At 52.4% G+C, this 27520-nt stretch overlaps 1 protein-coding gene across 2 annotated transcripts in view; it reads left to right on the top strand.

Moving 5' to 3' along the window:
- GFRA1 (GDNF family receptor alpha 1) overlaps positions 1–27520 on the top strand; it is a 177601-nt gene that overhangs the window by 129552 nt on the left and 20529 nt on the right. For both annotated transcript variants that reach the window (XM_084903606.1, XM_084903605.1), the window contains 3 exons: positions 17574–17683; positions 20907–21041; positions 24746–24927. In XM_084903606.1, coding sequence (XP_084759732.1) covers positions 17574–17683; positions 20907–21041; positions 24746–24927 — 427 coding nt within the window. The remainder of the gene's footprint in view (positions 1–17573; positions 17684–20906; positions 21042–24745; positions 24928–27520) is intronic.

Raw genomic sequence — 27520 nt, 5'->3', positions numbered from 1 at the left:
GGGTGAGGCTGAAGGGATGATTTCAGGTGTAACATGCTTCCTCCCCAAAGCCTAAAGGATGGCAGAAGGGAAAATCGCTTCCTAAAAACCACATTCTTCGAAAGCTCACGCTTTTGCAAATGCTCCTCCATTTCCATCTCGACATGTGAGGATCAGAGAGCTGCTCCGGCTCCTTTAAACGCCCGCACTTCACGTTTCCAGCCCTCAGCGCCCGGGCTGCTTCTCGGAGGGCCTGTCTCTCCCCCGTCTCTCCCCTGCCTGGTGCCTTCAAACGCAGGAGATGCAGCTTTAGCTTTTTCTTTTGACTCCTGCTGCTTTCTCCCGCTCCCTTTTAGGGAAGCTGACAGGTTCCTCTCCTCTGGGGGTACCGGGGAGCTGGAGAGCGTGATGGGCTGGGCCTCAGAGCTTGTCTGGAGGAAAGCAGGCGTGGAGGCATTATTAGAAGGGTGTGATGGAGTTTAAAAGCTCCCATGCCTTCCCCGAAACACAGGGTCTCCCTTGCCAGTGTTCTTCTGGTTGCTTTTTTTTTCTTCCCATTTTTTTAAATTAAAGTATTACATGTGTACCTTTCTTCATGCCTGCAAAGATGCCAGGGCTGCGTGTGGCCATAAAGGAAGCATACACCTTTGTTCCTGATCCGCATGGCTCTCCATACATAATTTAAACCTATGCCTTGCCTCGTTTTCCCCGGATTCAGATGCCCAGTATAAGCTCAGGCTCAGAGTGCTGGCTCGGGGCGCTGCAAATATGTTCATGTCTCTTTTATTTTTCTAATGAATCGCTCAGATGCCTTAGCTATTTTTTTTTAACCCTTATACAAGGATATGTTTTATGATTTTTAGAGAGGGAGGAAGGGGGAGAAAGAGAGAGGGAGGGAGAGAGAAACATTGATGTGAAAGAGAAACATCAATTACTTGCCTCTGATATTCCACCCAAATGGGGATCGAACTTGAAACCCAGGTGTGTGCCCTGACAGGGAATCGAACCCACAGTCTTTTGGTGCACGGTATGACACTCAGATCAGCTGAGCCACTGGGCCAGCGCTCTGCTAATTTTTATTGCCAGGGTGTCTCGTGTCTCCCTCTTGAGCATGTCCCTTCCAGTTTTCATCTAAGAATTACGATGTCATATTCCAAAACCCATGAATGGTGCTTCCAGTGCCAAGCAAAGAGGGAGCCTGAGGCTGTGGACCAGCCACCGGCCTGTGGCTTTAGCCGCTGCCAGGCGGTGTCGCTGTTGGGAGCAGCTGGGAGGATCCTTGGTGGGTCAGTGGCTGAACCCTTCTCGGCCCTCCTCCTTACAACAGACTTGCTGCATCCTTGGGCTCCAGAATAACAGTTTTAGTCCATACTCATCATGTAGCCCATTTCCCAAAGCATTTGCCCTGGGGGCTGGGTGCTAAGGGGGTTCCAGCCAGAAACAGCCCCCCAACTTGCACACATTGTGTCCCAGGTGCTCTCTTTCCTGGCAGTGCATCCAGGTGGAACTGAAGAGTGTATTTGTTTACTATCTAGCCCGTCCTCTCTCCCTCTCTTTTCCTTCCCTCCCTCCTTCCATCCTTCCTTCCTATTGTTAGAACACTTAACTTGAGATCTACGCTCTTAGCAGGTTTTCAAGTGCACAATACCATATTGTTGTCTGTAGGCAGGACGTTGTACAGCCGATCTCTAGAACTTACCTTTCATAATGGAAACTTTATCCCCACTGATGAGCATTTCCCCCTCCCCTTCTCCCTCCCTTCATCCCCTGGTGCCCAGTTCTCTTCTTAGTGTCCATGCCTTGGGCCATCTTAGATGCCTCATGCCAGTGGAATCGGGCAGCATTTCTCCTTCTGTGACTGGCTTAGTTCCCTTAGCATAGTCTTCAGGTGCATCCACGTGGCTGCTTAGAGCAAGATGTCCTTCTGTCTCAAGGCTGCAGCACTGCTTGGTCAAGGACATCTCCTTTCTTCTAGAAAGATTCTGATAACGCTGAATGCCAGAAACCGATGATTGTCTCACTAATTACAAAGGTGTGGACAAGGAACCCGGAAGGCTGGTCAACCTTGGAGCTCTGAAATGTCAGAGCCAACCACTCCCTACCTAATTGAGACAATGGTAGCTGAAGCAACTTCCCCACCGAATAATCACGTCAATCCTTACTGTTAAAATGATCTGCCTGTTATTGGAATTGCCTGCCTAAGGGCGGTGGGTTTATCCCAAACCTGAATTCAAGGGATGGCAAGTCTGGCCCCCATTTCCAAAATTAATATTTTTCTAGTCTCATTTGTGTGCGTCCTTCTTCAGAACCTTAACGCTGAACTTGAACCCTGAACCACGCGGGACTTGAAAGGGGTTCCCATAGCTGAACCTCAAAAGGGGAGGGATCAGAGCCTGTGTGCCCTGCTGGAACCTTTCCTGGCCTGCTGGTACCCAGCTTTCGTGTCCCTACGTGGTCCATGCTAAGGCTGGCCTTTGAAACTTAGGGGAGATGTCTCGTTAGTCCCTTAACCAGGACAATTGGGGAGACACGTCACATGCATTTCTGCTCCAGGCGCTCCTTTGGTGGGACAGAGTTAGGGCAGCTTTAAAGGGTGAGGGATGTGTGTTATGTGCCTGGGACCAGCCCCTTTCTCGCACAATAAACTGCATCTTGGAGATCAAGGTCACCCGCCGTGGCCGGGCTGAATCCCTGAGCTGAAAGCCGGATTCTCCCACATCTATATCCAGGTGTGTCTCCACGTGCGGTGAGCGCAGCGGGGAGCGTCTCCGAGGATAATTAATGCCTAAAACTAGACGGGTAGATTAATTTGGCATTTAATTTTATTTTACCCTGATTCATTCACAAATGGAAATCGGCAATTAGACAATGCAAACCTTTGAACCGTGGAGGGAAAGTTTCGGGAAGATGAGAAAACACAAGTCAGACATTTTCCAGTTCATTTGAGCAGTTTTCATTTCCCGTGGCTCCAGGGGTGTCTTTAGCAATGTGTGCAGAGAGCCGGGCGGCTGGCGTTTAATGCCTTACACCTGCGTGACTGTCTGCCACCCAGCCTCTGCGCCAGGGTCCCCAGGCTCCTGCAGGGGGCCCCTGGGTGGGTTCCAGAGGGTTCATCAGGGTCCCAGGAGAAGAGCAGGATGGCCTCTGACCTCTGATGCCGCCTCTTCTTCCTTGACCCTGGCCAGTGGGAGGATCTTGCTTCTTGTAGCTTCTTCCTGCCTCCGGCCCCAGCCCGGGGTGAGATGAGACCAGAGGCCATGGAGCAGGTAGCAGCAGCTAAGCCTGGAGCAGGGAGCTCGCTGCCTCTCCCGCTGGCAGGGTAAGCTGACTGAATCAGGCGGGAGCCTGCCTCAACCTGCTCCAGCCTGTGCCTCCTGTCTCCCTCCTTATCTCCTCTCTGGCAGAGGCTAGTGTGAAGCCTTTGTCCGCTCCTGTTGGAGCCTGTCGCTTACAGGGCGCTTATCTAGATTTATCCGGATTCCCCTCTCTCCAGCAGGCCCTTCGCTGCACCTGCCGGAGCTCAGTCTCTGCCTGGTTCTCCTGGCTCCTTCCTTCGCCTGCCCCCATCCTCAGCACAGGCACGTTGGCCACTGCTGGCCCTGAGATAGAAAGACTCGGACTCCTTTCCCTCCCCTTCTCTCCCCTCACTTAAAAAAAACTCTTTATTGTTGAGAGTAATACAGATGTCCCTCTTTTCCCGCCATTTCTCCCCTCCACCCGGTTCCCGCCCCACCCCAGGCCTTTACTACACTACTGTCTGTGTCCACAGGTTATGCTTATATGCAGATAAGGTTTTTGGTGAATCCTTTCCCCCCCCAGCCCCTTCCCTCTGAGATTTGTCAGTCTGTCTTTACACGGGAATGTTCTATGGAAAGATGGGGTCCTGGCACCAGAGCTGTGTGACTGTCCTTCAGTATGAAAGTGGATGGAAAAGGAACAGTTTGGATCCACCCAGAAATCTCAGAGCACCCCATGGTTTTTTTGGGTTGGAGGTATCATAGTGGAGGGCGAGGAGCCATACTGAGATCCAGCCTCAGAGACTGAGAAACAGGGAAAGGCAAGTCGAAGGCAGGTGCTCAGAGTTGGGGGTGATGCAGTGATGTGGGTGGGACCTCAACAAAGGCAACAGGAAACAAAATCTTAGGATCAAAGGGCAGAGGGCATCCTGAAGGCCGTCAGTGTCAGTCACTCACAGGGCAGGCAGAGGAGACCTCTGAGTGACACAGGACTTATCACGCTGGAAATTCATCCATCCTCCATCCCTACATACACTTCTTCATCCATCCCTCCATCCCTCAATCTGTCCATCTATCCATCCCTCCACCCTTCTACCCCTCCATCCCTCCATCCACCCCCTTCATCCCTGCATGTACTCCTTCATCTATCCTTCCATCCCTCCATCCTTCCATCCCTTCCTCTCTCCATCTCTCCATCCATCCATCCATCCATCCATCACTTCATCCTTCTACCCCTCCATCCCTCCATTCCTGCATGCACTCCTTCATCCATCCCTCCATCTCTTCATCCATCCCTCCATCTCCATTCCTTCATCTATCTATCCATCATCAGTCCATCCATCATTTATCCCCCATCGATCCATCCAGCAGCTGGCCCGCAGTTCTTATGCCAGGAATAAGGACCTGCTTCTCACCACAGTGCAGAGTGGAAGGCGGGCACACACCATCGTGACACCCTGGAGTGGCCCCGCGGTCAGGAAGGCACAAGGCGCTTTGGGAGGACAGCCAGCCCAGCCTGGCGGGCCAGCAGGCCTCCCGCAGAGGCTGCCACCGGAGCTGGGCTGGAAGGATGAGCGACATGGGCGAGCGTCGCTGTGGCAGGCGTGGGCCCGGGCCGGGGGCTGTGGGTGTGAGGAACGCGAACGCGCGGGCGGTAAAACAGCACCAGGCGCTGGGTTTTGACAAGAGCAGCACCGGCTGCGCAGCTCACAGCTGTCATCCTGCATCAGCCCCGCCGCCCAGACAGGGACAGCCGGCGAGTGACAGCCCAGCGGTGCCGGCTCCCATGGGCAGATGTGGGAATCAGCCTGGCCTTGGGAGCTCGGAAGCCTGGGCATTGTCACATTTCCAAACGATTGCCGCTTGTGACGAGAATGCAATGTTCTTTTTTCTTTTTTCTTTTTTTAATATATTTTATTGATTTTTTACAGAGAGGCAGAGAGAGGGATAGAGAGTTAGAAACATCAGTGAGAGAGAATCATTGATCAGCTGCCTCCTGCACATCCCCCACTGGGGATGTGCCCACAACCAAGATACATGCCCTTGACCGGAATCAAACCTGGGACCTTGCAGTCCACAGGCCGACGCTCTATCCCCTGAGCCAAACCGGTTTCGGCGAGAATACAATGTTCTTACATGGCTCAGGCTCTCTGCCTTCAGTTCCGGGCAGGCAGAATGAGGTCCCGGCCGGGCTCGGAATGGACCCCCTCCTGGCTCAGCAGCCGAGACAGCCGGGGCCGGGAGGCAGTGTCCACGGGGAGTTAGGCCGTAATGCCCATCGGAACCTCTCCGAGTCCTCGAAAAGGAAAAAGTGCCCAGGTAATACATGCTCGAGGGGCTTCTGCTTTACCTAATTTCCTCTTGGGCACTCTTTCCCTGTTATAGAGTGGTTTCCCAGTGACGGCTTAGTAATTGCAGGAGTCCTTTCTACAAATAGGGAAAGATCCTGCCGGTGGGTTTTATTATTATTACGAATGCAGTCACGTTTATGGAGCACGGTCTGCTGGACCCCAAGGGCCCTAGATGTGTAAGTCGTGTGCCCTTTTCCCAGGAACCCCCCCATCCCTCCATCCCTCCATCCACCTCTTCATCCCTGCATGCACTCCTTCATCCATCCCTCCATCTCTACATCAATCCCTTCATCCATCCCTCCATTTCCATTCCTTCATCTATCTATCCATCATCAATCCATCCATCATTTATCCCCACTTATCGATCCATCCAGCAGCTGGCCCGCCCCCACTGCCTGGTGGGATTCGGGACTCCCTGCGGCACCGTCATTGGAATTTGGAGTCCTCAGGCCTCAGCTACCCCAAGGCCAAGGCGGCCCATGTGAGGGGCCTGGCTGTGGACCCCACGGGAGATGGATTCTTTGCTGTCACAGAGTGACAACCAACTCAAAAGCATCCGTGGTGGTGCGCCCCCCGAGTGGGGTCATCCAGGTGTTTACCTTCCTACCTCTCCTTGCCCCGTGGCCAGTTCACTGATCACAGGAAAGCCTCTGTTTTGTGGATTTTGCGTTGAGAACAGTGCAGGTCAAAGGTTAGGACGGTGGGGCAGGGAGGGGGGATCCTGGGGGTGGGGTGGAGCCCAGTGGATATGGGAGACCTAGAATCATTCCCAGAAGTGAGGGTAGGTTGGGGCATGGGGACCTGGAGGGGGGTCTCTGGGACCCTAGACCTTACACCCCTGGTGTAAGACTCTGGGCCGCTGATGGACCCCCTCCCCCTCTGTTTCCTCTGCACAGGAACCCCTCTGCTCGCCCAGTGGCCGTTTCATGTATTTGAACCCTTGAAGTGTGCAGGCAGGGAGACCTAGCTTCCCCTTCAAATCCCCTTAGATTTCTCTCCCTCTCTCTCTCTCTTTCTCTCTTTCTCTCTCAATGCCAAAGGCAGGGAGCGCTTCCCTTTCATACTGCTCAAATGTATTCTATCCACTGAGCAAGGAATGGGCCAAAGAATGGGGAGAAGGGCGGCCCCCATATTCCTAGGAGGCTGCCTCCTCATCCAGACAACAGCCTGGGGAGGTCCAAGGGCACCCCACTCCGGCCAGCACCCACAGCCGCCACCCTCAGGGGCTGGGTGGTTGTCGTGTTTAACTCGTGCTCAGGCCTCCGCCAAGCTCGGAGTTCAGCTCCACCCAGGGACACCCCAGGCCCCTCCCGGGCGGTACCCCACGTTAGTGATCCTGCAGTCACGGCGTTTCCACTTCCGTGGGCGCTTCCAGCTCAGTGAGTGGGAAATCGCACTGTCATTTTCCAAAGCAATTAATTACGCAGAAAATGTGGCCGCCAAGAAAGGAGCACCCATGTGAACAGCCCCGCCCCGAGCTGGAGCTGGGGTCTCCTTTCGTTTTTCCCTCCCCGGTCACTAACCGTGTGTTTGTGGAGGGAGGCGGGCCCGGTGGACACCTGGGTTCAGCTGACCCGGGGGCAGCTCGAGGCCTATACATGGAGGGAGTGACCCCATCCTCACGGGGGCAGCTGCGAGGGCTCAATGAGGTCTCTGTGCAGCAGCGTCGGCCCCCGGCCCGCCACCTCACACGGGACACAGCCTGTGCCTTTCTCCCTCCCCCTCTCCCCGGGGTGTATCTCAGGGGACAAAGGAAGCCTAAGATTCCCAATGTAGCATTTCGCCCCCAGAGGCGGGCAGGGACGGGCAGCGTGGGCTCTGTGGGCCGAGAGGGCAGGTTCGTATGCTTCACACTCGTAGGCACCCACGGGTCCCAGCAGCAAGTGCAAATGCCACCCTGCTGTGTGCGGCCGCCGTAAGCCTTACGCCTCAGCGTGGCATAGTCCGGTGGCATTAGGGAAAACGGGGGGACGGAGGGGGTGCAGACAAGGCCCAGAGGTGCTCCGAGCCTGTGTCACCTCAAGACCATTCTGTGCAGAATAGACGGCTATGGACAGGCCGCACCACGCACAGGGAGGCATGCAGGGGGCTGCCCGTGGGACGCTGGGCCTGGAGTCCTCCATTCACTATTGTCTATGGAATGGGCAGTGTGTGTGTGTGGGGGGGGGGGGCGCTGGCAGCCTCGGGGGCACGTGCTGTGTTGGTGATCCTTCGTAACTGTGGAGGGAGGCGTCTTGGAGGTGCCATGTCTGAGTCAACGATGTGAGCTCCCGGCAAAGGGCGGCCACTGACTCAGGCACCTTCCTCCCCGCCGAGCGGCTCTGTGCTGTAAGTCACCCACCATTACCCGTTAGGACAGGACGTGGGCCACAGCCAGGGGCAGCGAGGCTGGTTGTGCAGGACTCGGGGGCCCCAAGTCGGCTAAGCCAGGGACAACATGGAGGGAGGGGGCGTGTGGATGACGGCGATGGTGATGACGAGAGGAGGAGGAGGAGGATGGGAAAGCAGCATTTGTTTGACATTTGCTGTGTGCCAGGCCCTATGCTGAGCACTTCCCAGCAGTCCCGGGAGTGGGGGCGGTCACTCCCCATTTCACCGATGACGAGGTGAGACCCTGAGCAGCGTCTGCAGGCACCCAAGTGATGCCGCTGGATCGCAAACCCAGAGGTGTCTGCAGGGCCCGGGGCCCAGATGCCGGGTGCCTCCTTCTTGTACACAGTGTGTGGATTTTGCTGGTCCCTCAGTTTGGGGGAGAAAATATCTTTAAAAAGACTTCAATGGCTCCATTTACTGACGTTAAGAATTAAACTGGTTGGCTTTAGCATTGCTGTACCATCTGCAATAAGCTTATAGGATATTCTGGTAAAAATAAATAAATAGACCCTAAGATCACCCGCCTAGGTGGCATGGTTGGGGGGACAGTTCATTATTAACATGGCTTCAGTGGACCATGTAAGACAGCCCCACTGCCCTGCAGAGAATTTGGGGGTCGTGTAGTTTTCATAGCCGGGAGCCTGGGATAAAGTTTGGAGAGCGAGGCACGAGGTGGGGGGGTGGGAAGGTGCTGCTGAGAAGAGGATGCAGAGCGTGAGAAGGGATTACAAAGAGGGGTTATGGATGTTCTGAAAAGGGAAGGATTATCATCGGACAGCCCTGGAAGGAGGGAGGCGTTCTGTGGATGTGTAGCCCCACAGTTCCCGGTCGCCTGAGCTGGAGCCCATCTAAGAAGGAAGGGAGGAGGGACCAGCTGTTTGCTGAGCTCCAGGTCTCTGCTGGCCTGAGGAGAACGTGGCTGGAGGAGAAGCGACCGGGTGTGTATTTACTGTTGAGCCTACTTTTCCTTAGGAGGTCTGCAACCCTATGAAAGAGGAATAGGGGATGCTACTGTCATAATGTTTCTGCTTCAAGTGTGTTTGTGCAAGTGAAGGCTGTTAGCCAGACATCCGTTGCCTCCCTCCCCACCTCACCCCACCCCAACCCCCCGGACACAGAGAAACTCAGCCCCTTTAACATCCCAGAGGCAGATGAACATTCCGATGAGTTTGGAGCGTGGGGCCACACCTACCTCAGAGATATTAGGCTCATCCTTTGGGGCTGGGGTCAGAGGAAGGCATTTTCCCGAACGATTAAAGTGGAGAGTATAACTTTAATTGTTCGTCTTCTGGGAACTCCCAGAGAAGCAGTGTTTGACTGAAGGAGGCCAGGCAGCTTTTGGGGTAATTTCTAGAACGTACCCGTGCTCCCCTAAAGTAATTAGACTTTGTTTCCTCTGGCTGTGATTGTCAATATGAGAAAGTTTGTCTTTCCCCCGCCCTCAATCCTGGCTCAGGGCCCCTCCCTCCATCTTCAAAAATCAGCCTTTCCCACATCCCAGATGCCTTCCTCATCTGCCTCTCCCTCCCACTTTTAAGGCCCCTTGTGGCCACACGGGGCCCACCTGAGTGACCCAGGATCATCTCGCCACCTCCCGGCTCGCAACCACAGTCTCCCCTGCGGAGGCCCTTTGTCAGGAAAGGTTTCTTAGGTTCAAGGGATTCGAGTGGAGACGTAGTCAGGCGCCATTATTCTGCCGACCCCAAGCCCTGCTCCTTCCCAGCTTCTGTCTTGATCTGCATTTTGGCATGTCGTGAATCGTCATACCAAAACCATCATTTCCCCTGGCTTCCCAGAGATTGTGAGAAGGCACAGAACCAAATGCACAGCTCTCCTCTAGCTGGGCCTATGTGTGCATCATCTTTCTAGGCCACGGATTCCAATCCCGTTGATTTTCTTATGTTGATTCTGTTTCATCAAAGCTACATTGGAATGCATCTCACACTCCTTTCTGAAGCAAGAGAGGGTTAGGGCTGTGGTCGGCAAACTCATTAGTCAACAGAGCCAAGTATCAATAGTACAATGATTGAAATTTCTATGGAGAGAGCTACATTTTTTAAACTTAAGCTTCTCCTAAGGCCACGTCTTCAAAATAGACTCGCCCAGGCCGTGGTATTTTGTGGAAGAGTCACACTCAAGGTCTCAAGCCACAGTTTACCGACCACGGGGTTGGGGCCTCAGTAGTTCAATGGAGCCATGCTGGGTGCCCTTCCTAGCCCAGGGTTCCTGAGCCGGGAGACTCGGAGCTTCTTAGGCTCCGGGAGGGATGTGAGGCATCTGTTGTCCCTCCCTCCTAAAGGTGGAGGTGCCCGCAGGACTCCCCACGAAATAAACCCTCGCCGTGTCGCTCTGGAGATGTAAGCTCTGGCTCTCCCGGTGGAAGATGGGTTGAACATCTAGCTCTCTATTTCTCCTTGTGGCTCAGAGTCACACAACCCATCACCCAAGTGTCCCTGCAGAAATAGAAACGCCAAGCGGGATCAGATGTTCTCCTCGGGAGTCCCAGCGAATGTGTCCTCGGCCGCTATCCCATCGGGAAGCTATTGGAGAGTGTCAGCATCCAGAAAACCTGCAATGTCTCTTCTCCCTCCACTTCTGCCCATAAAAGCAAGTACTGCCAAAGCCAGGCCTGCCACACTAATGGACATGCTGCAGCGTGGCTGGCACAAAACAACTTTATTGACTTGGCGCCGCCGTGGTTAGCAATGTTCTGCACTCCCGTTATGACCTACAGTCTCTGGACCCGGGGCATCAGGCTGGGCATGGGGAAGATTGGTTGGAGAGGGAGGAGGCCTGGACCGAAGGGCCGCGTGGGGGCATCCGACCAGAGGCTGCCAAGAGCCCTTTCTAGGTTGGAATGGACGCCCTTGCCAACGACCGTAACTTGCTTTGCACAGGAGCCACGCAGAGATGAGCTGTCCAGCCCGCCAGCCTCTCTGCTGATGTTGATTGACGGCTGTCAGGATTCAGGCAAGGTGTGTGTGTGAGGGATGCCGAGATGGATGGGATGCTGCCCTGGACTTCCCTCGGGAGCCGCTGCGGTCTGAGGTGATCAGGGAGCCGAAGGAAGCGTCCTGTCTCTGCTCCCTGGACTGCTCTCACCAACCCTCACCCTGGAGGGACCCCAGGCAGGACGCATGGAGGACAGTGAGGCATGGCTCTTCCGGGGTCCCCGCATCGCTTCCTCCCGGGGGAGAGAGGGCAGTTTCTTGCAGCTCTGGGGGCAAGCGCCGAGGGCAGTGACCACAGCCTCTAGGGACCCGCCTGCCTGGCCAGGAGCTGCCGAGGAGCCAGACGAGCCACGTGGTTGGGGTTCCTCAGGGCGAGTGGGGAGCGGGCGTTTGCTAAATGGGGTGTAGCCTCTCAAGTATCAAAATCAAGCTGAGCAGGGGTTCGGGGAAACGGGCATCGGCCTCTACTTGGCCACAGAGCCCTTCCCGGCCCAGGAGAGACTTCAGGTGGGTCTCGAAGGCTTTAGAGACCTCAGAGTCCTCTTTGCCAGCACCATGTCCCTGTGCGAGGCTTTCATCATCCCACAGGAGCGGGAATCCCTGTGAAGGGCGAAGAGCACATGGCTTGGGGCACCTGTGCCAGGGCGTGGGGACCAGGGCCTTTGCTCCCGAGTGGAGAGTAAGCTGGTCTGTCTGGTGAGGTTTTCACCTGTTGGCCCTTTTCCTAAAAGCATTAGAAAGCCAGTAGGGAAATGGTGAGCCCCCACTGACAAAGGCCCCTCTGCTGTTCGAGGAGACACTCCCACATTTTATCATTATAATCGCTTTTCTGCGCCCACTGAGCAGCACGCTCCATTAACGTGGCATTTCCTGCAGAAGCCACCGCTTCCTCCTCCCGGGTCTCCCCAGGCCGGCGTGGCCTGGGCCGGCCTGTCGCTCCTCTAAGAGCAGGGACCCTTCTCTGCCAGAGGGAGATAGTTTTTTTCCGTGAGTGACTCTTCATTCTGTGTCCGTTTTGTCCCAGAAAAGCGTCGTGTTCCTCGCTGCTGTCGTGATGGAGATTGCCTGTCTCCCGAAGAAGCCCCGTTGTGGTCTCCTTTGTCACTCCCGCCGGGACGGGGCAGCGTCCTGGGCGGATGGCTGCAGCCCCGGCGGGGAAGCCATTCAGACGGGCTGCGGTGTGATCCCTCGCCCGGGCGGGCAGGGGGAGCGTGCGGAGAGGCTGCCTCCTGCGTGCTGGGGAGGGAGGAGGGGGATGGCTGGTGCTCAGGCCCTGGTTGCTGATTGGACAGGTGAAGATCTGGGTCCTAACAATAACTAGACACGTGGCTCCCCACAGCACCGTGAACTGAGCACGATTCCACCCCAGCCCTCTGTGTTCCTTGCAGACCTGTCCTCCGTGTCTGCCCCACAGCACCTCTGTCTGATGAGGTGTCCATGCCCTGATTCTGCCCCCCCCCCCCACTTCCAGTCTTGACTTCTGTTTGAGCGATGCCCACCCCTCAGGGCACCCTTTCTTCCCCTTCCGGCCCTCAGCTCTTCCCTTCGGTTCACCGCTGGCGGCAGCCTCCTAAGTAGCCCGTCTTGGGCCAGTTCCCTGCCCTCCCATCGCTGCTGGAACAGTGATGTCTCGGAATAGGTCCTGAGTTGGTCTTTGCTGAACCATGAAAAGACGAAAGAGGCTTCTCTGTATGCAAATCAGATCTCCTTGCTTCTCCGTGTAAAATCGTCCAGTGGCTTCCACTGCTTTTCAAGTCAAGTCCCAACTCTTTGGTCGGCCATTCAAGGCTCTTTGCAGCCTTACCCGGCGGGGGCCATCTTCTGTCACTCAGCGTTTGCCCCCTGTGGCCCTGTCATCTCCAGCGCATGACGGACTATTTTCTGGAGGGTGCTCCTATGAAAGGTGGCGATGGACAAGGACTCCTGGCTCTATAATCAGATTAAATAGGGTCACATTCCAGCTCTACCCGAATAGCTCTGCCTCCGGGAAGGCATTACTTAGCCCCTCTTTGCCTCAGTTTCTTCATCTGTAAAATGGTGCTCATGGTGTCACTTATTAAGGCTGTGGTGAGAATCATATGTGTGAAGACAGCTCTTAGATCAGCGCCTGGCACGTTCAATCACCACGTTATGGTTACCCTGAGACTGTTATGAGTCTGGTCACTTAATCCTATGCCTCTTCCTTCTGCCTGGAGTACCTTCCTCCTCTGTGGCCCCATAGAACCTACACATCCTCCAAGTCTCAGTCTCAGTGTCCCGGCCTCTCTGAAGCCAGCTTGCGTAGCTGAGGCATATTGTAAGCTTACGTTGTGGGCGTCAGAATGTGTGGTTTTAAATCCCGCTTCTAGCCCTGGCCAGTGTGGCTCAGTTGGTTGGGCACTGTCCCGTGCACCGGTTCTGTTCACACGCCCGGGTTACTGGCTCCATCCCAGGTAGGGAGCACGCAGGAGGCAATCCATCTGTGTTTTACTCTCATATGGATGTTTTCTTTCGCCTTCTCCCTTCCATTTTCTCTAAAAATCAGTTAAAAAGAAAAAATTCTAAATCCCACTTCCTACGACTCACTCTTTTTCTCTGTTTCAGAGGTAGAGACCTTGCTTTCTGCCAGTGGCCATTTGGGTATTTATAACATCCTCTGCGGGCCATACAGAATTACCAACTTAAAAATTAGCCTGCTATATTTAGTCAGACATTTAATTAACTCAGGCCTTGGCAGGGCCAGACCAAGTGATTGCTCAGGCCTTATACGTTCCCCTACCCTGCTCTGGTCTCAACTTGCTAGGCCGTGGTTTTCTTATCTATAAAATTAGGGGAGTGAAACAATAGTCCCTACCTTGTTAGAGTTGTTTGGAAAAAAATCTAAAGTGTGTAAAGACATTCCTGGCATATACTTAGTACTTCATTCACGTTAGCATTTTTATTAGTAGCCTTTACTTTTTTTCTTTTTTATCAAGAGCTAGCCACCGTATCATTATACTCTTTCTCCATGTTCCTCTCAGCTTCTAGACTGTGAGTTGTGGGAGTTCAGGGACAGGGAGCTTATCATTAGATCACAACACTTGACACATCATTCCATCAATGGAACGGACACAAATTCAGCTGCTTTGTCCATATGTGGAACCGTTGCTTTAAGAGATTTCAGGGTGGGGGCAGGTAGTGCAGTATAGAGATTTTGTAACACAGGGATCTATACCTGAAACCTATATGACCCTGTTAATCAGTGTCACCCCAATAAACTTAAAAAAACGTAAAAACAAGAAAAAGAAAAGGAGATTTCAGAGAACTGTGAAGGAAGAGCGGTAAGGGAAAGAAGTCCCTCTGGGGGAGGCCTGTTTCCGTTCTTTGGAAGGTACTGGAAGCCGGAAGCTAATGGAGCTTCCCCATTTCCTTCGGGCCAGGGGTGTCTGGGGATGGGAGCCGACATCCGTCCAGCCAGGGCAGGAACGGACTGCCCAGCCACGACACATGTTCTAGGGTGGGATTGACAGGATCACATACTGGTTCTTAAAAAGGGTCATGCTGGTAACTATTTAAAAACCCTTCTCCCAGAATGGCACAAATCCTGGTTTGTGGTGTGTGCTGATGACTCTGGTGTAAATATTCCCCACCGAAGCCGCAGACAAGCCACCACTGTGATTCCTTACGGAATTCCTCAAAATGTACCTGTCAGCCAGCAGTGAGCGGGCTCCATCACTCCGCTATTTTCTCTCTTTATCATGCAATCCTACAATGTGATCCTGTCTCCAAAGAGAAAGGCCCTGGGCAACCAGGTCCAATGTGGAGGAACCGTGGGCATGGCAGAGTTTTAGCGAAGCTGCCTGCTCTCACCGGTACTTTGAAACTCGCCTCCCCTCTGCTGGCCGTGTCTGTCTGTCTGAGCGCCAGGGTCTGTGCTGATGATCCTCTCTCTCTCCAGCACTGCCCGACTTTCTGCTCGGAGCGGTACGTACCTCTTTATCCTCTGGATCGGCCTGTGCCCGGTGCAGCAGACTGACTCAATTAGCCTTTCGTTCCAGAGTCCGATTGTGAGTCAATTCCGAGGTTGTTAAGCGAAATGAGTCTGTGACAGTGGCCTCGCGCTCGGGGACAGTCATCCACATCACGGGGCCGTTCGGTGAATAACAGTCTCCTCGAGAGACCACGAGACACGGGAGACACGTAGACGGGGCGACCTTTCATCCATCCGGGTGGGGGTGGGGCCCCCCGGGGGGGCTGCCAGGTCAGAGAGCCAATCGATCGATCAGGTGGTGTGCTGAGCGGGAGCCAGAGCCGCCTGCCCCGCTGTTGGCTTTTGCAAAGTTAGAAGCCCGGGACAGCGAGATCATTAACTTTCATGACCAGGAAAATACTTGGGAAATTAACATCCCGTCCGAGCTGGATGCCGTGGGAGCCAGCTGGGTGAGCCGGGACCACCTCGGGGGATTTCCTCGGAGAAATAAATCCTTGAACCAGGCTGCAGGAAGCGGCCGGGCTCTGTGCCCTCCAGTGTGTTCCGTTAGAGGCAGGACAGGCCGGTGAGGCTCAGGCTGCCGGGGAGAGCCAGGCGCACCCACCTGCGTGTCGGGTCTCAGATGGAGGGTTTTGTCCAGTCCCTTGGCTTCGGCACGTGGCCCTGCTGGGAAGCTACAGAACAGGGCCCCCAGAGAGGGTCAGGGGCCGGGCAAGACAATGAAGCTGAGCTCCAGCACCCGCCCCGGGGGGTTCACAGCGATGGATCCGGGCCCACAACAGACGGAGCGCCCAGATAGGCACAGGTGGGTGGGAGGGGGAGGCAGACGCCTTGTTGACAAGGGTCCGAGGAGAAGAGGCAGGTCTCCAGGAACACTGTGCAGCCGCTGCCGTGTGCTGGGAGCCGTTCCACCCCCTGCTACTTGAGACCATGCCTGTGCCTCCTGCAGGCCTGGGACACACCTCGGGGACCACCCCGCTGCCTACCTCGCTCGGTGTGCTTGTACAAGGACGCCGAGTACACACGTTTGCCTGGGTGGAAAGACGTGAAAGCGCCGGGTGTGTGGGCTGCCCACGCCGGGGAGCGAAGGAGAAGAAAGCTGAGACAACCGCTCATTGTGGGCCGTCATCCCCGGAGAATGTAGCTCCTCTGGCGGCCCATTGTGCGCTTCCCATGGAGACAGGGCTGTTGTCTGCTCAGATGACCTCAGAGGCCCAGCTCGCAGGCCGCGCTTCTCCAACAATATCCTCTTCAGACGGCAAAACAGCCAGTCGGTCACCAAGAGGCCTCTCGTCCCTCTTTCCTCCCCCACACCAGAGTCTCTACGACTTCACGGGCACCCAGCACATCGGGGGGACTGGCTGGCCCCCGGGGAGTTCCCAGGTTGCAGACATGCTGCATTTCCATTAGTAGGCACCCTCCCTCTTCTCCCTCCCCCCTCCCCCCAGCATCACCTCCACCTATAGCAGACCCCCCCTCCCCGCCCCTGCCCCAGGAAGCATCCCTCTGCCTTCCCCTTTGGTTGCAGAAGGCAAGCTCTCCCCCTGGCCACGTGGCCGGAAGAAGCACTGCCCCGGCTGGTGGGTGAGCGATGACTTGCAGGACGGATCCGTGGAGGTTTAGCGCCAGTGGGAATTTCGGGAACAGATGGGCGGCAGGAGCTGCTTGGACGCCAGGGACAGGGTTGTGTGTACAGTAAATATTTCCCAGCGTGCATCTCCGGTGAGGCTGTAGGAAGCAGATTTCCTCAAGATGCACACGAGTCACGTTAGAAATAAATATTGAATGGAAACTGCAGGGCATCTTGGTTTCTCCAGTTGTGGGCCCCAGAGATTCTCACAAATAGCCGCCGCCGCCCAGGTGGGCCAGAGGGGGGCGGGGGCGGGTGTTGTACGGGAGAGGGTGCTCCGTTTCAGACTGCGTTTTCTGTGTTTGGGGTTGGAAAAGGCGTTACCACAAAAGAATCAAGAAAGTTATGTCTATCTAGAGCACATGCGTCAAACACAAGGCCCGCGGGCCAAATCCAGCCCGCCAGACCTTGCAATGTGGCCCGCACCGCGCTGTCATCACTGCACTCCGCTGTCAGTTTATGACATTGTCAGTTTATGGCTGTTCAGTAAACCATTCGGCCCGCGATTTAGGCTGGATTTTAGATTTTGGCCCCTTCTCTCATTGAGTTCGACACCCCTAATCTAGAGGCTCGGGATATTTAAAAAAATATATATGTGCCCTAATTGGTTTGGCTCAGTGGATAGAGTTTCAGCCTGCGGACTGAAGGGTCCCAGGTTCAATTCCGGTCAAGGGCATGTACCTTGGTTGCGGGCACATCCCCAGTGGGGGGTGTGCAGGAGGCAGCTGATCGATGTTTCTCTCTCATCAATGTTTCTGGCTCTCTATCCCTCTCCCTTACTCTCTGTAAAAAAAAAAAAAATAAAATAATAATAATAATAATAATAAATAAATAAACATTATATTTATATATATATGATTATTGATTTCAGAGAAGAAGGGAAAGAGAGAGAGAGAGAGAAACTTCAGTGATGAGAGAGCATCATAGATCAGCTGCCTCCTGCACGCCCCACCCTGGGGAATGAACCTGAAACCCGGGCCTGTGCCCTGAACTGCAATCGAACCCTGACCTCCTGGTTCACAGGTCAATGCTCAACCACTGGGTCACACAGGCAGGCAAGGCTCAGGCTGTTTTCATCCTCCCCCGTGTCTCTTCCTAACCCAGATCTCGCCTCGCGGATTTTTTCACCAACTGCCAGCCGGAGTCCAGATCTGCCAGCAGCTGCCTGAAGGAAAACTACGCCGACTGCCTGCTCGCCTACTCGGGGCTCATTGGTAAGATGGGGGGAGAGGCCGGTGTACAAACACTCAAGGACGCTTCCCGCTGTGGCCGCCATGGCCTGTGAGAGCCACAAGCTCCAGGGACCATCTGTGCTGGGGTGTTGATGTCAGGCCTCTAGGACTGGCCTGTTAAAAGAGAGAGAGAGAGAGAGAGAGAGAGAGAGAGAGAGAGAGAGAGAGAAAGAGAGAGAGAGAGAGAGACAAAAAGGAGGCTAATTGGCTCTCAAAGGCAAAGGCAGGGAGCAGGGTTGTTAAAGAGCCGGCAGACAGCAGTGCAGTGGGAGAACTGACCATGTGGAACCAGAGTACAGTTCGGAAAAGCCTGTGTAGGGGAGAGGAGAGCGTGTCCAGCTAAGGAAATGGAATCGGGGACTTTGGAGAAAGGGAATGTGGACGTTGTTCCTTCTGGGGAAACCCAAAAGGCTGTTTCCCCGAAGGGGCCCTTTGGAGAGAAAGCCCTGATGCTCCTGATCGCCATTCACAGCTGCTGATGCGGCTCCTGCAGGGCAGGGTGACTGAGCCTCCCTACGTTTTCCCTGCGAACAGACTCAGCAGCAGGAATGGTCCTTTCTGTCTTTCCAGACCTGAGGCGTGAGCAGACCAGGTGCTCAATGCCCAGGAGGCCAGGGTGACTGAGCAGGCAGCGGTGGGTTGGCAGAGAGCCAGCCGGAGGCAGCTGTGTGCCCCTGGGTCGGGGTGGCAGGTGGCTGCTCCAGGGACCAGGGCCTGGGCAGCCCGGGTGACAGGGCTGCTTCAGGATTGACATTAGGGAAGGAACACACAGTGCAGGCCGGGACGGGGAGGGAGACTGCGGCTGTCCGGAGTGCGATGGCCCAGCCAGGGTGTGTGTTTGTGCCAGTATCGCGTACGTTACCAGACAGAAGGAACTCCCCTCACCCTCCCTCCCCCCAGCCCAGCAGCACAGACCGAATTCTTTGTCACCAGTGTGTCCTCAGCAAGAGCCATGGGAAAACCGACAATGGGACTTACGCAGGGGTACGGGTACTACAGGTGTCTGCACATGTGTCCCCTCCTGCTCGCCCCCAACTGGGGATAGAGCCAGCCAGCAACCTGGGCATGTGCTCTCGACGAGAATCGAACCCAGGGCCCTTCAGTCTGTAGGCTGATGCTCTATCCATTGAGCTAAACTGGCTAAGGCCCCACTTCTTTTGAAAGTATATGATACCTGTGCTCTGTTGGGTTGTTGACCATGTTTATGGAAATGTCCAATGTGTATAATTTCCTTAAGGCAGTGTTCCAAATTGGCATTCTCTTCTTTTTTTAAGTTAGTCCCTAGGAGGGATGACTTATCAACTAAGGCATTATAGGTTTAAGAAATAACAGAAGTAATTAAGGTATGCTCATTGTAAAAAGTAAAGAAACAAACAGAGAAGCCCAAAGGAGACAGTTTTAAGGAGCTACATACAAGTCCACTCCCAGGTGTCATTGCTGTTAACACCTAGACCCATCCCTCCAGGCACACCTGCTTGTGGAATCTGCCTTGGATGGCTAGGCAGTCTGTTACCTGCCTGAGGAGGATGAGGGCCTCTTAAGGCAGTGGTCGGCAAACTCACTAGTCCACAGAGCCAAATATCAACAGTACAACTATTGACATTTCTTTGGAGAGCCACATTTTTGAAAATTAAACTTCTTCTAATGCCACTTCTTCAAAATAGACTCACCCAGGCTATGGTATTTTGTGGAAGAGCCACTCTCAAGGGGCCAAAGAACCACATGGGGCTTGAGAGCCACAGTTTGCTGACCGCTGTCTTAAGGGAATAATCAGTGGAGGCAGTACATTCTACAGACCAAAACCTATTTCTCTGTTGGGTCTGGATCTCTCCTTCCACGGTCATTGCAGACTAACTTCGTTGAGGACAAAGCTGGCTCCGGCTTTTTCCATGTGTCAGGGACCCACTGTGTGCCAGGCGCGCTTAGTAGGTACATGTCAACCTCTTGGCTCAGTTCCTCTCTCACCCAAAGTCAGGAGCTCCCTCTCTGTTGTGGGTTGAAGTTCTCATCTCAAGGTATAATGGCACCTAATTTAGTTCAGGTCAGTGAGGGATGTAAGGCAGAGAAGATGTACTCTGGACCCAAAAGAGCTTACAAAGAAAAAAAAAATTTTTTTTTCTGTTTGTGAACCAAATATATCCTGGGGATCACTGACCACTTCTTCTTATTTCCACAAAATATATAAAAACAGAGGGCTTCTTGGCGTGAGTTGGCATCGCCTGGCTTGAACCACCCAGGAGAAGGCATTCAGGTTGTATTAAATAGAAATGCACTGTTTATTTGTGCCAGCACAGAGCTCATCAGAAAAACCATGTGCACAGGAAGATGTGGGCAAGAGAGACCACCCAGTATTTCTGTTAGGGCTTTGAGGACTGTTGAGACAATGCTCTAGGAGCCATCAGCTTAGAGTATTAGTTGGCAAACTCATTAGTCACCAGAGCCAAATATCAACAGGACAATGACTGAAATTTCTTTGGAGAGCCACATTTTTTAAACTTCTTCTAACGCCACTTCAAAATAGACTCGCCCAGGCCATGGTATTTTGTGGAAGAGCCACACTCAATGGGCCCTCAGCCAAATGTGGCTCTCAAGCTGCAGTTTGCCGACCACTGGCTGAGAAGCTCCACTGTAGGCTGCCAGTTCCTGTACAGTTTGAAAGAGTTTATTTCAATCCAAGGGCATCTGCTGAGCAGAGGCCTCGTCGCATAGTATAGTCAGGAAATCTGTAAAATCTTCGAAGCTCCCCTGGTTTCTCCGAGGAAGCCATTTGCTGCCTAGGGAAGTAGATTCAATGTCCTAAAAGGATTTTTAAGATACATAAAGCCAGTTCTCTCTGTTTATGGAGATTAATGGCATTCTCAAGAAAATGCAAGGGATTTGGCAACTCATGCATTCAAAGTTAATTCTCTCCTACTCCAAGACATCCATACCATTTGCGCAGGGGGAAAAAAAAAAAGGAAAACGGCCCTAAATGCAGCTCAAGGAGTTGTGTTATAATTTTTTAAGTAAATGTGTAAATTATTTCATGTGCTTGAGACAAATTGCAGGGAAAATGCACTGCTTAACATAATTTCCCACTCTGCCAACGCAGTGTTCGCAGTTACCCACGGTGCATCCGCCCTGGGAGAGCATTTGTTTCCTGTCGGGCTGTAGAGAAGTCCTGGTCATGAGGCGAGAATAAAACACCTGGTTTCTACCCCTTCAGGGACAGTCATGACCCCCAACTACATAGACTCCAGCAGCCTCAGCGTGGCCCCGTGGTGCGACTGCAGCAACAGTGGCAACGACCTGGAAGAGTGTTCGAAGTTTCTGAATTTCTTCAAGGACAATACGTGTCTTAGTAAGTTGTTGTTTTTTTTATGTGTTTTTTATGTTTTCTTTTGTTGTTGTTTGTTTTGTTTTTAAATAGGAAACATGTTTTTCTCTCTGAGTTCAAGCCCTACTTCCATGTTCCTTGTGTTTCTTGTGTCCGTTCCCCCCATCTCTCTCTCTTCTCTCTTCTGTCTTCTCTCTTCTCCCTTCTCTCTTCTCTCCTCTCTCTCCCCACATCCTTTGTCCACACGCCTAATGCAACAGGGAACACAGCAAGTGATCAGCTGGGTGCTGCCAAGACAGACTCCAAAATCTTGAGAGAACAAGGGATTCTAATAACCAAGGGCCCATTGTGTGGGAGGGAACCCTTCTACCCGCAGATCAAATTTTGATTTTGGCAACCAGCACAGAGTCTGTTCCAAAGGTTCTTAAAACCTGCGTGTGCTATACAATGTGAGATGCTCAGACAGATTAGATGGGGGAGGCCCCGAAGGGCTCTCGGAGAAAAATTAGAATGTCAACATCAATAGCCCCCATGATGCTCCACGTTGGCTCAGAGGAGAAGCAGCAGCTCCCGAGTGAGAGGAGCTGGCTGGGCTGCCGCGAGGCTGGTTTTCTCGGGAGGTGGAGATGAGCACTGGATGGGTGGGGGGCAGAGGGCGGAGGAGGAACCTCTAGGCAATGGGAAACGTATTTCCCAAAGGGGGAAAGATGGAGAGGAGTGTACGGGTGAACACCATTCATCAGACGAACTGCTAAAGCACTGTGCCAGGTCTCCCTTCTGGACACTGAGATGCTTGAGTACCTCACACACCCACATGTTGTGTGGCCACAGTGCATTTCCTGGGTGCCTTCAGCTCACTCTTGAGGGAGTCTAATATATGCATGATCTCATTTGCCATAATCTGCACAAGAGATATTATCATCTCTACTTCACAGTTAAATAAATGGCTGGTCTTCACGTAGACCATCCAAGTCAAAAATAGGATGCAAAGCCTGGGTTCCTTCTTCTGCAGCCCCCTGTCCCCTATGGAGTTAGTGTTGTGCCTGCTATTGAAGGGCCCATTGGGCAAGAACATACACCTGAACATCAGAGTTCCTGGGGGCAGGTGTGGACCAAGTTTCTAGGAATCGAGGCTCAGCAGCTCCTCTGAGAGCCCTGTCCTCCAGGGACAGTATCTGCAGGAGGCGCTCTGGACGGTGACTGATTTCTAAGGCTTTGGCTAACCGCTTGCCATGCGCACCCTGGAAAGGCTTTCCCGTGTTGCTTTTCCAACCTCCTCATTGTTTCTAGAAAAGACAAATCTAAGTGACCGGGTTTCTTAGTCACATGGCTGTGACCATATCCTTAACACAAAAACAAGCTTTTGAAAACTTAAGTGAAATTCAGGCCCACAAAACTAGTCTCAAGTGGGGAGTCATTTGCCAAGACATTGGGCACACTACGGACCTCTTGTTTGGTCTTGACGTCAAATAATTTATATTTTATGTGATATTCTTCACCTCCTGCATGCTTTTCTGGCAGAATACAAGATTTAGTGAAGATAAAGCAATGACAGTAGAGGTCAGGGTAAGAAAAAGATGCTCACGCTGTCTGGAAAGTTGCTCCTTCACAGAGAAACTCAAGTTGTTCTTATGTAATAATATTTTGGTGAAGGGGAGAATAGTCTGGTATCTTACTGCTAATGACTTTGCAATAAAAATAGGTGCATTTGGTCTTCAGGGGGGGGCAAGGTCAGCCAGAAGTTTTCATGCTCATTCAATTTATACTTTGTTAATAGAAGAGCCATAGGTTACCAAAGACACAGTGCTATGGATTCAGTCTTCCAAGACCCTCGAGTAGAAGGAATTGAAACTTGTGCATTTCCACCCCGATGCAGTAACCCAGTTCTGCTCTCTTCAGATTAACCAACTCTTCCCCCGGCTCCCCTGTCATGAACACCACTCTGCCCTATGGTTGACTTCTGGTTATTGTGGGGGAAACAGTTAATTTTACATCAAAGTGCATGGCAGATGTTGGGGAAAGAGAGATGAAAGAATGAGCTGAAGGTGAAGGTGAAGGTGACTGTTACTGTCACTCAAGTCTTTCTTTAGACACTACCTTTCCCTCTCTGGACCCCTGCATCTAAGCTGCATCTCCCCATTCCCACCCAGGGCACCCTGCACCCCACCTGCTTCCTTCTCCAAGCATCGCTCACCGCCTAATGTATATTCTCCTTGTTTCCTCCCAAGCAGAATGTGACCTCCGGGAGGGCAGGGACTTTTGTCTTTCACTGTCTTTTTTTGTCATTGATCTTTGCAGCATCCCTAGTGCCTGGCACTTTGTAGATGTTTCCTTGACATTTGAATGAATGAATGAATGAATGAGCAAGTGAACAAACAACCTCTCCAAGTGCCAGGGCAAACTCAGGGAAAAGCACAGGTAGTCTCAATGAATGGGGAAAGGGTCTCTTGAATCTACACGTCTTAAGAAGAAAAAGGAAGGTTTTGTTCCTCTGGGTCATCCAAGGAAACCAGTCCCCATATACCTTTCTCTACTTTCCGCCCACTCGCTGGGCCATATGACATGGCTAGAAGCAGGAAAGGCATTTATATTAATTTGAAGCTGTTTCCCGCAGCCTTGGAAATGTAAAGCTGTAGAAAACAGGTTTCCAATTTTCTGAACTTAAAGGATAACAATTTTAGAACAAAATGTCACTTCTAAGAGGAACATTAGGCTTAAATTATTCTGTCTTGTATATCGAAAAATGCCAGCTAAGAGTCAGATATTAACAATTTGCACATTCAGGTCCCAAGTGGAAGAGTTTGATTTCTTATACAATGAATATGAAGTAAAAAAAAAAAAAAAAATACCTAAATCCAGGCCAAATCCCCGAAGACCTGATTAAACTGTTTCTTATTCATTAGAGGGGGAGGGAGGAACAATACAACCAATTTACTCTTGCCATAAAAACAATCTAATCCCATGAACTTGTAATAAGCTTTGAAAGTTTTACATTTTCAACTTTTCATGTAAGCAGGGCCGCTCCTACCTAATTATGCAGATTTTGTTTAGAAGACTGGGAGCAGACAGGGGTAAAAATCATCTCAGTTAAATTTTCATTAGATTATTGCTGAGGTCCGGGGGAGATTTTTCTTCTACAGAAACTGGTCGCATGTGTGCTGTGAGCAATGCCTGCCTCATAGGAGGTGCTCTGTGCTGGGAAATCACATTTTTTTGCTCTTCGATTTCATTGCCTAACAAACTGTCATTGCCACTGAGTCTTCTCAGTCCCATAGTTAATGATGTTATACCTAAAAATAACAACAACAACAAGAACAACAACAAAAAACCTAATGAGTTTGCTTTGGGTATAGGATTTTGACAGAGCACAAAGGTTTTCTTGGAAGATGGGACAGGGGTTTGGGATCTCAAATAACAGATGCGAGGCTGGATCTCAAAGGGCTTAACCAATGAGTAGAGTATTTCAGAGCAGGGACCTGGCGCATCGTCGGGATGGAATAGGTGTGGGTTGCACTTGGAGCTCAGTGTTGAATGAATGAGTTGACTTTTGAACATCTGACCCATTGGCTGGCTTTCAACATGCGTAGGCTAGACAGCTGGGTGGGTTTTGTTCAGGGAAGTCCGGTGCTATATTCAGAATTTCTAGACTGCCTGTCTGGCTTTCTGTAGCTTGTCTGGTACATTGGCTGCCTAACTTTGAAATTGGATTTCCTCCTGTTTTACTGCAGAAAATGCAATCCAGGCTTTTGGCAACGGCTCTGATGTCACTGTGTGGCAGCCAGCCCTCCCGGTCCAGACCACCACTGCCACCACCACCACAGCCTTCCGGGTCAAGAACCAGCCCCTGGGGCCAGCAGGGTCCGAGAACGAGATCCCCACCCACGTTTTACCGCCTTGTGCAAACTTACAGGTAAGCGCGGGGCTGACTGTCGGAGCTCATGGCTGGCACTGCACAGGCACATTTTCTTTAGAGCCAGGTGGCAGACGATGCCCAGGTTGGAATTTAAAAAAAGGGCTTCTTAACCGTGATACATGGAGATGGGGAAGTGCCATAGAGTTGAGTGAAAGCTGGACTTGGACTGCTGTTCACAGGGGGTGTGGCTTCGGCCAAGGCTCCTGCACGTGGATCTGCCCTTGGTGTCCTCACCTGTAATATGGTGTGAGGGCTGGGCAGCTGGGTCCTGAAGGTTTTCATTCATGCGGTCCAGCTAGATCGGCCGTGTGCATGTGTATTAAACTTATTCTGTATTTTCTACAAAACAGCAGCATATTGGAAAGGAAGGAGCTTTGGGCTTTGTCCCCAGCACCATCGCTTAATCGGAACGATGTAAAACTGTCTAGCCCATCCGGTGTGGCTCAGTGGTTGAGCGTCAACTTATAAGCCAGGAGGTCATGGTTCAATTCCCAGTCAGGGCACATGCCCAGCTTATGGCCTCTTCCCCAGGGTGGGGAGTGCAGGAGGCAGTCAATCAATGACCCTCTCTCATTATTGATGTTTTTCTCTCTCTCTCTCTCTCTCCCTCTCCCTTCCTCTCTGAAATCAACAAAGATATGTTAAAAAATACAATCGTCTCTAAAGGGGAACCAGAGTCAGAGCTACCAGTGAGGCGTTAGTTCAAGTGTGGAGCCCCCTGAGGCTTGTCTGTTCTTCCACAGAGAGAGGAGCTGTGAGCAGCTGCCCTGCCACCACAGACCCACAGGAAAGGCCCCGAGGCCTCCCTGGGGTTAATCCCGACCTCCCAGGGCAGGACCACACCACACACACACACACACACACACACACACACACGCACGCACACACACATGGTGGCTTCTTGACTTAATGTCAAAGCAGGGTGCTGATTCTGCCCTCCCATTGATTTTCCCATAGTAAAGAGCATTCAGTTGTTTGGTGGGATGGTACATATTCATGTGCTCACCAAGTCTTTTTGCGCTCTTTCCCTCTTTGCATGTTACGCTCCTGTGCCTGCGGGGGAGAAGCTATTACTGTGGTCCTGCCAGGCCTGTTCTTTCATTCGAGGACACGGGCTCAGCGAGGTACCACTTTCGCTGGAGCCTGCGGAGCTGGTGGGACCCAGGCCCGTGCTGGGGGTCCAGGAGCCTCACTTTCTTTTCAGGGCTCTCCCTGTAATTGGGGTAGTGCTGGCCGCGTGTGACTTCTGCCTCCTGTCCTGTGTGGAAGGGGGCGTTTGCCAGGCACCGTGCTGTCACATTGTCATACTTCACACTGGAGCACAGCGTCCCTTCTTTCCCCTCCCTCCTCCTAAGGCTCAGTCTGGCTACCATGTTTCCCCGAAAATAAGACATCCTCCAAAAATAAGACCTAGCGCATGGAAAGATAAGACCTCCCCTGAAAATAAGACCTAGCGCAACTTTGGGAGAAAAAATTAATATAAGACACTGTCTTATTTTCAGAGAAACAGGGTAGAATGCTCCCCAGGATCAGGGCCTCTCCTAGCCTCAGCTCCATCATCTGTGAGACCAGAGGCCAGTCTCACTGCTAGGACTGTGAGGATCAAATGAGGCCATGCATCAGTGCTTGGGGCACGGAGAACGTTCCAGAATGGTGCTTTAGAAACATCCCAGGCAGTGCCTGCTCCTACATCACTGGCTACTTGGGCCCTTGACAACAGTAAACAGATGCTGGTGTTGTGTGCAATGGGGTAGGGTGCTGTGCTAGGGAAAACTGGTGTGTTAGCACTCACAGGCGTAGAACGTATTTAGCTTTTTCAAAACATTTCACCTGCTTTGTGCCCTTCACTCCTTACCAGCCCGTGAGTCAGGTGTGATAGGCATCCATCTCTTTGACAAACGGGGCCATTGAGGCAGGGAGAGGCTGGTGATTTACCCAAGTTCATACAGCAGTGTCCTGGCAGGGCTGGGATTTCTGGCTCCAAAGCCAGTGTGCCTCAGCCTTGCTTCCAGATCTTAGACGTTGGTCTTGTTATATGGCTTTGGATAATCTGGGCTCCTTCTCTGAATTAGGGATGGACAGAGAGGAGGAAGTGAGAACTAGAAAAGGAGGTCATGCAGCATGTGTCTTTCTGTGTCTGGCTTACTTCACTTCGCATCTTGTCTGCCAGGTCCGTGTGGAATCTGAAAAAGGAGCGTCCTGAGAAGCAGGGAGTAGAATGGTGGTTACAAGAGGGTGGGGAGGGAGAAGTGGGGTATGCGGGGCAAAGGGTGGAAAGGGTGGAAAGTTCCAGGTAGCTACACAGAATGAGTAAGTTGGGGGGGGGGGGATCCTGATGGACAGCATAGGCATCCGTCTCTTGTAATATTTTGTAATGTACAATTATCACATACTGCATTCTGTGCTTGAGATTTGCTCAGAGGGTAGATCTCTGTTGTTCTCACAACCCCCCAAATGGTAACTTGATTGCGGTCAACCTTTCACAATGTATGTGTATATTATATAAAAGCATGCCATTGTATGCCTTGCCTATTTACAATTCTTATTTCTCAATGATAACTCAAGAAAGCTAGCGGGGTGGAGGGGAGGC

This window comes from Pipistrellus hanaki (genome assembly GCF_964339955.1).
Source record: "Pipistrellus hanaki genome assembly, chromosome: 14".
NCBI classification, from domain to species: Eukaryota; Metazoa; Chordata; class Mammalia; order Chiroptera; family Vespertilionidae; genus Pipistrellus; species Pipistrellus hanaki.
This window is presented reverse-complemented; position numbering and strand designations above follow the sequence as displayed.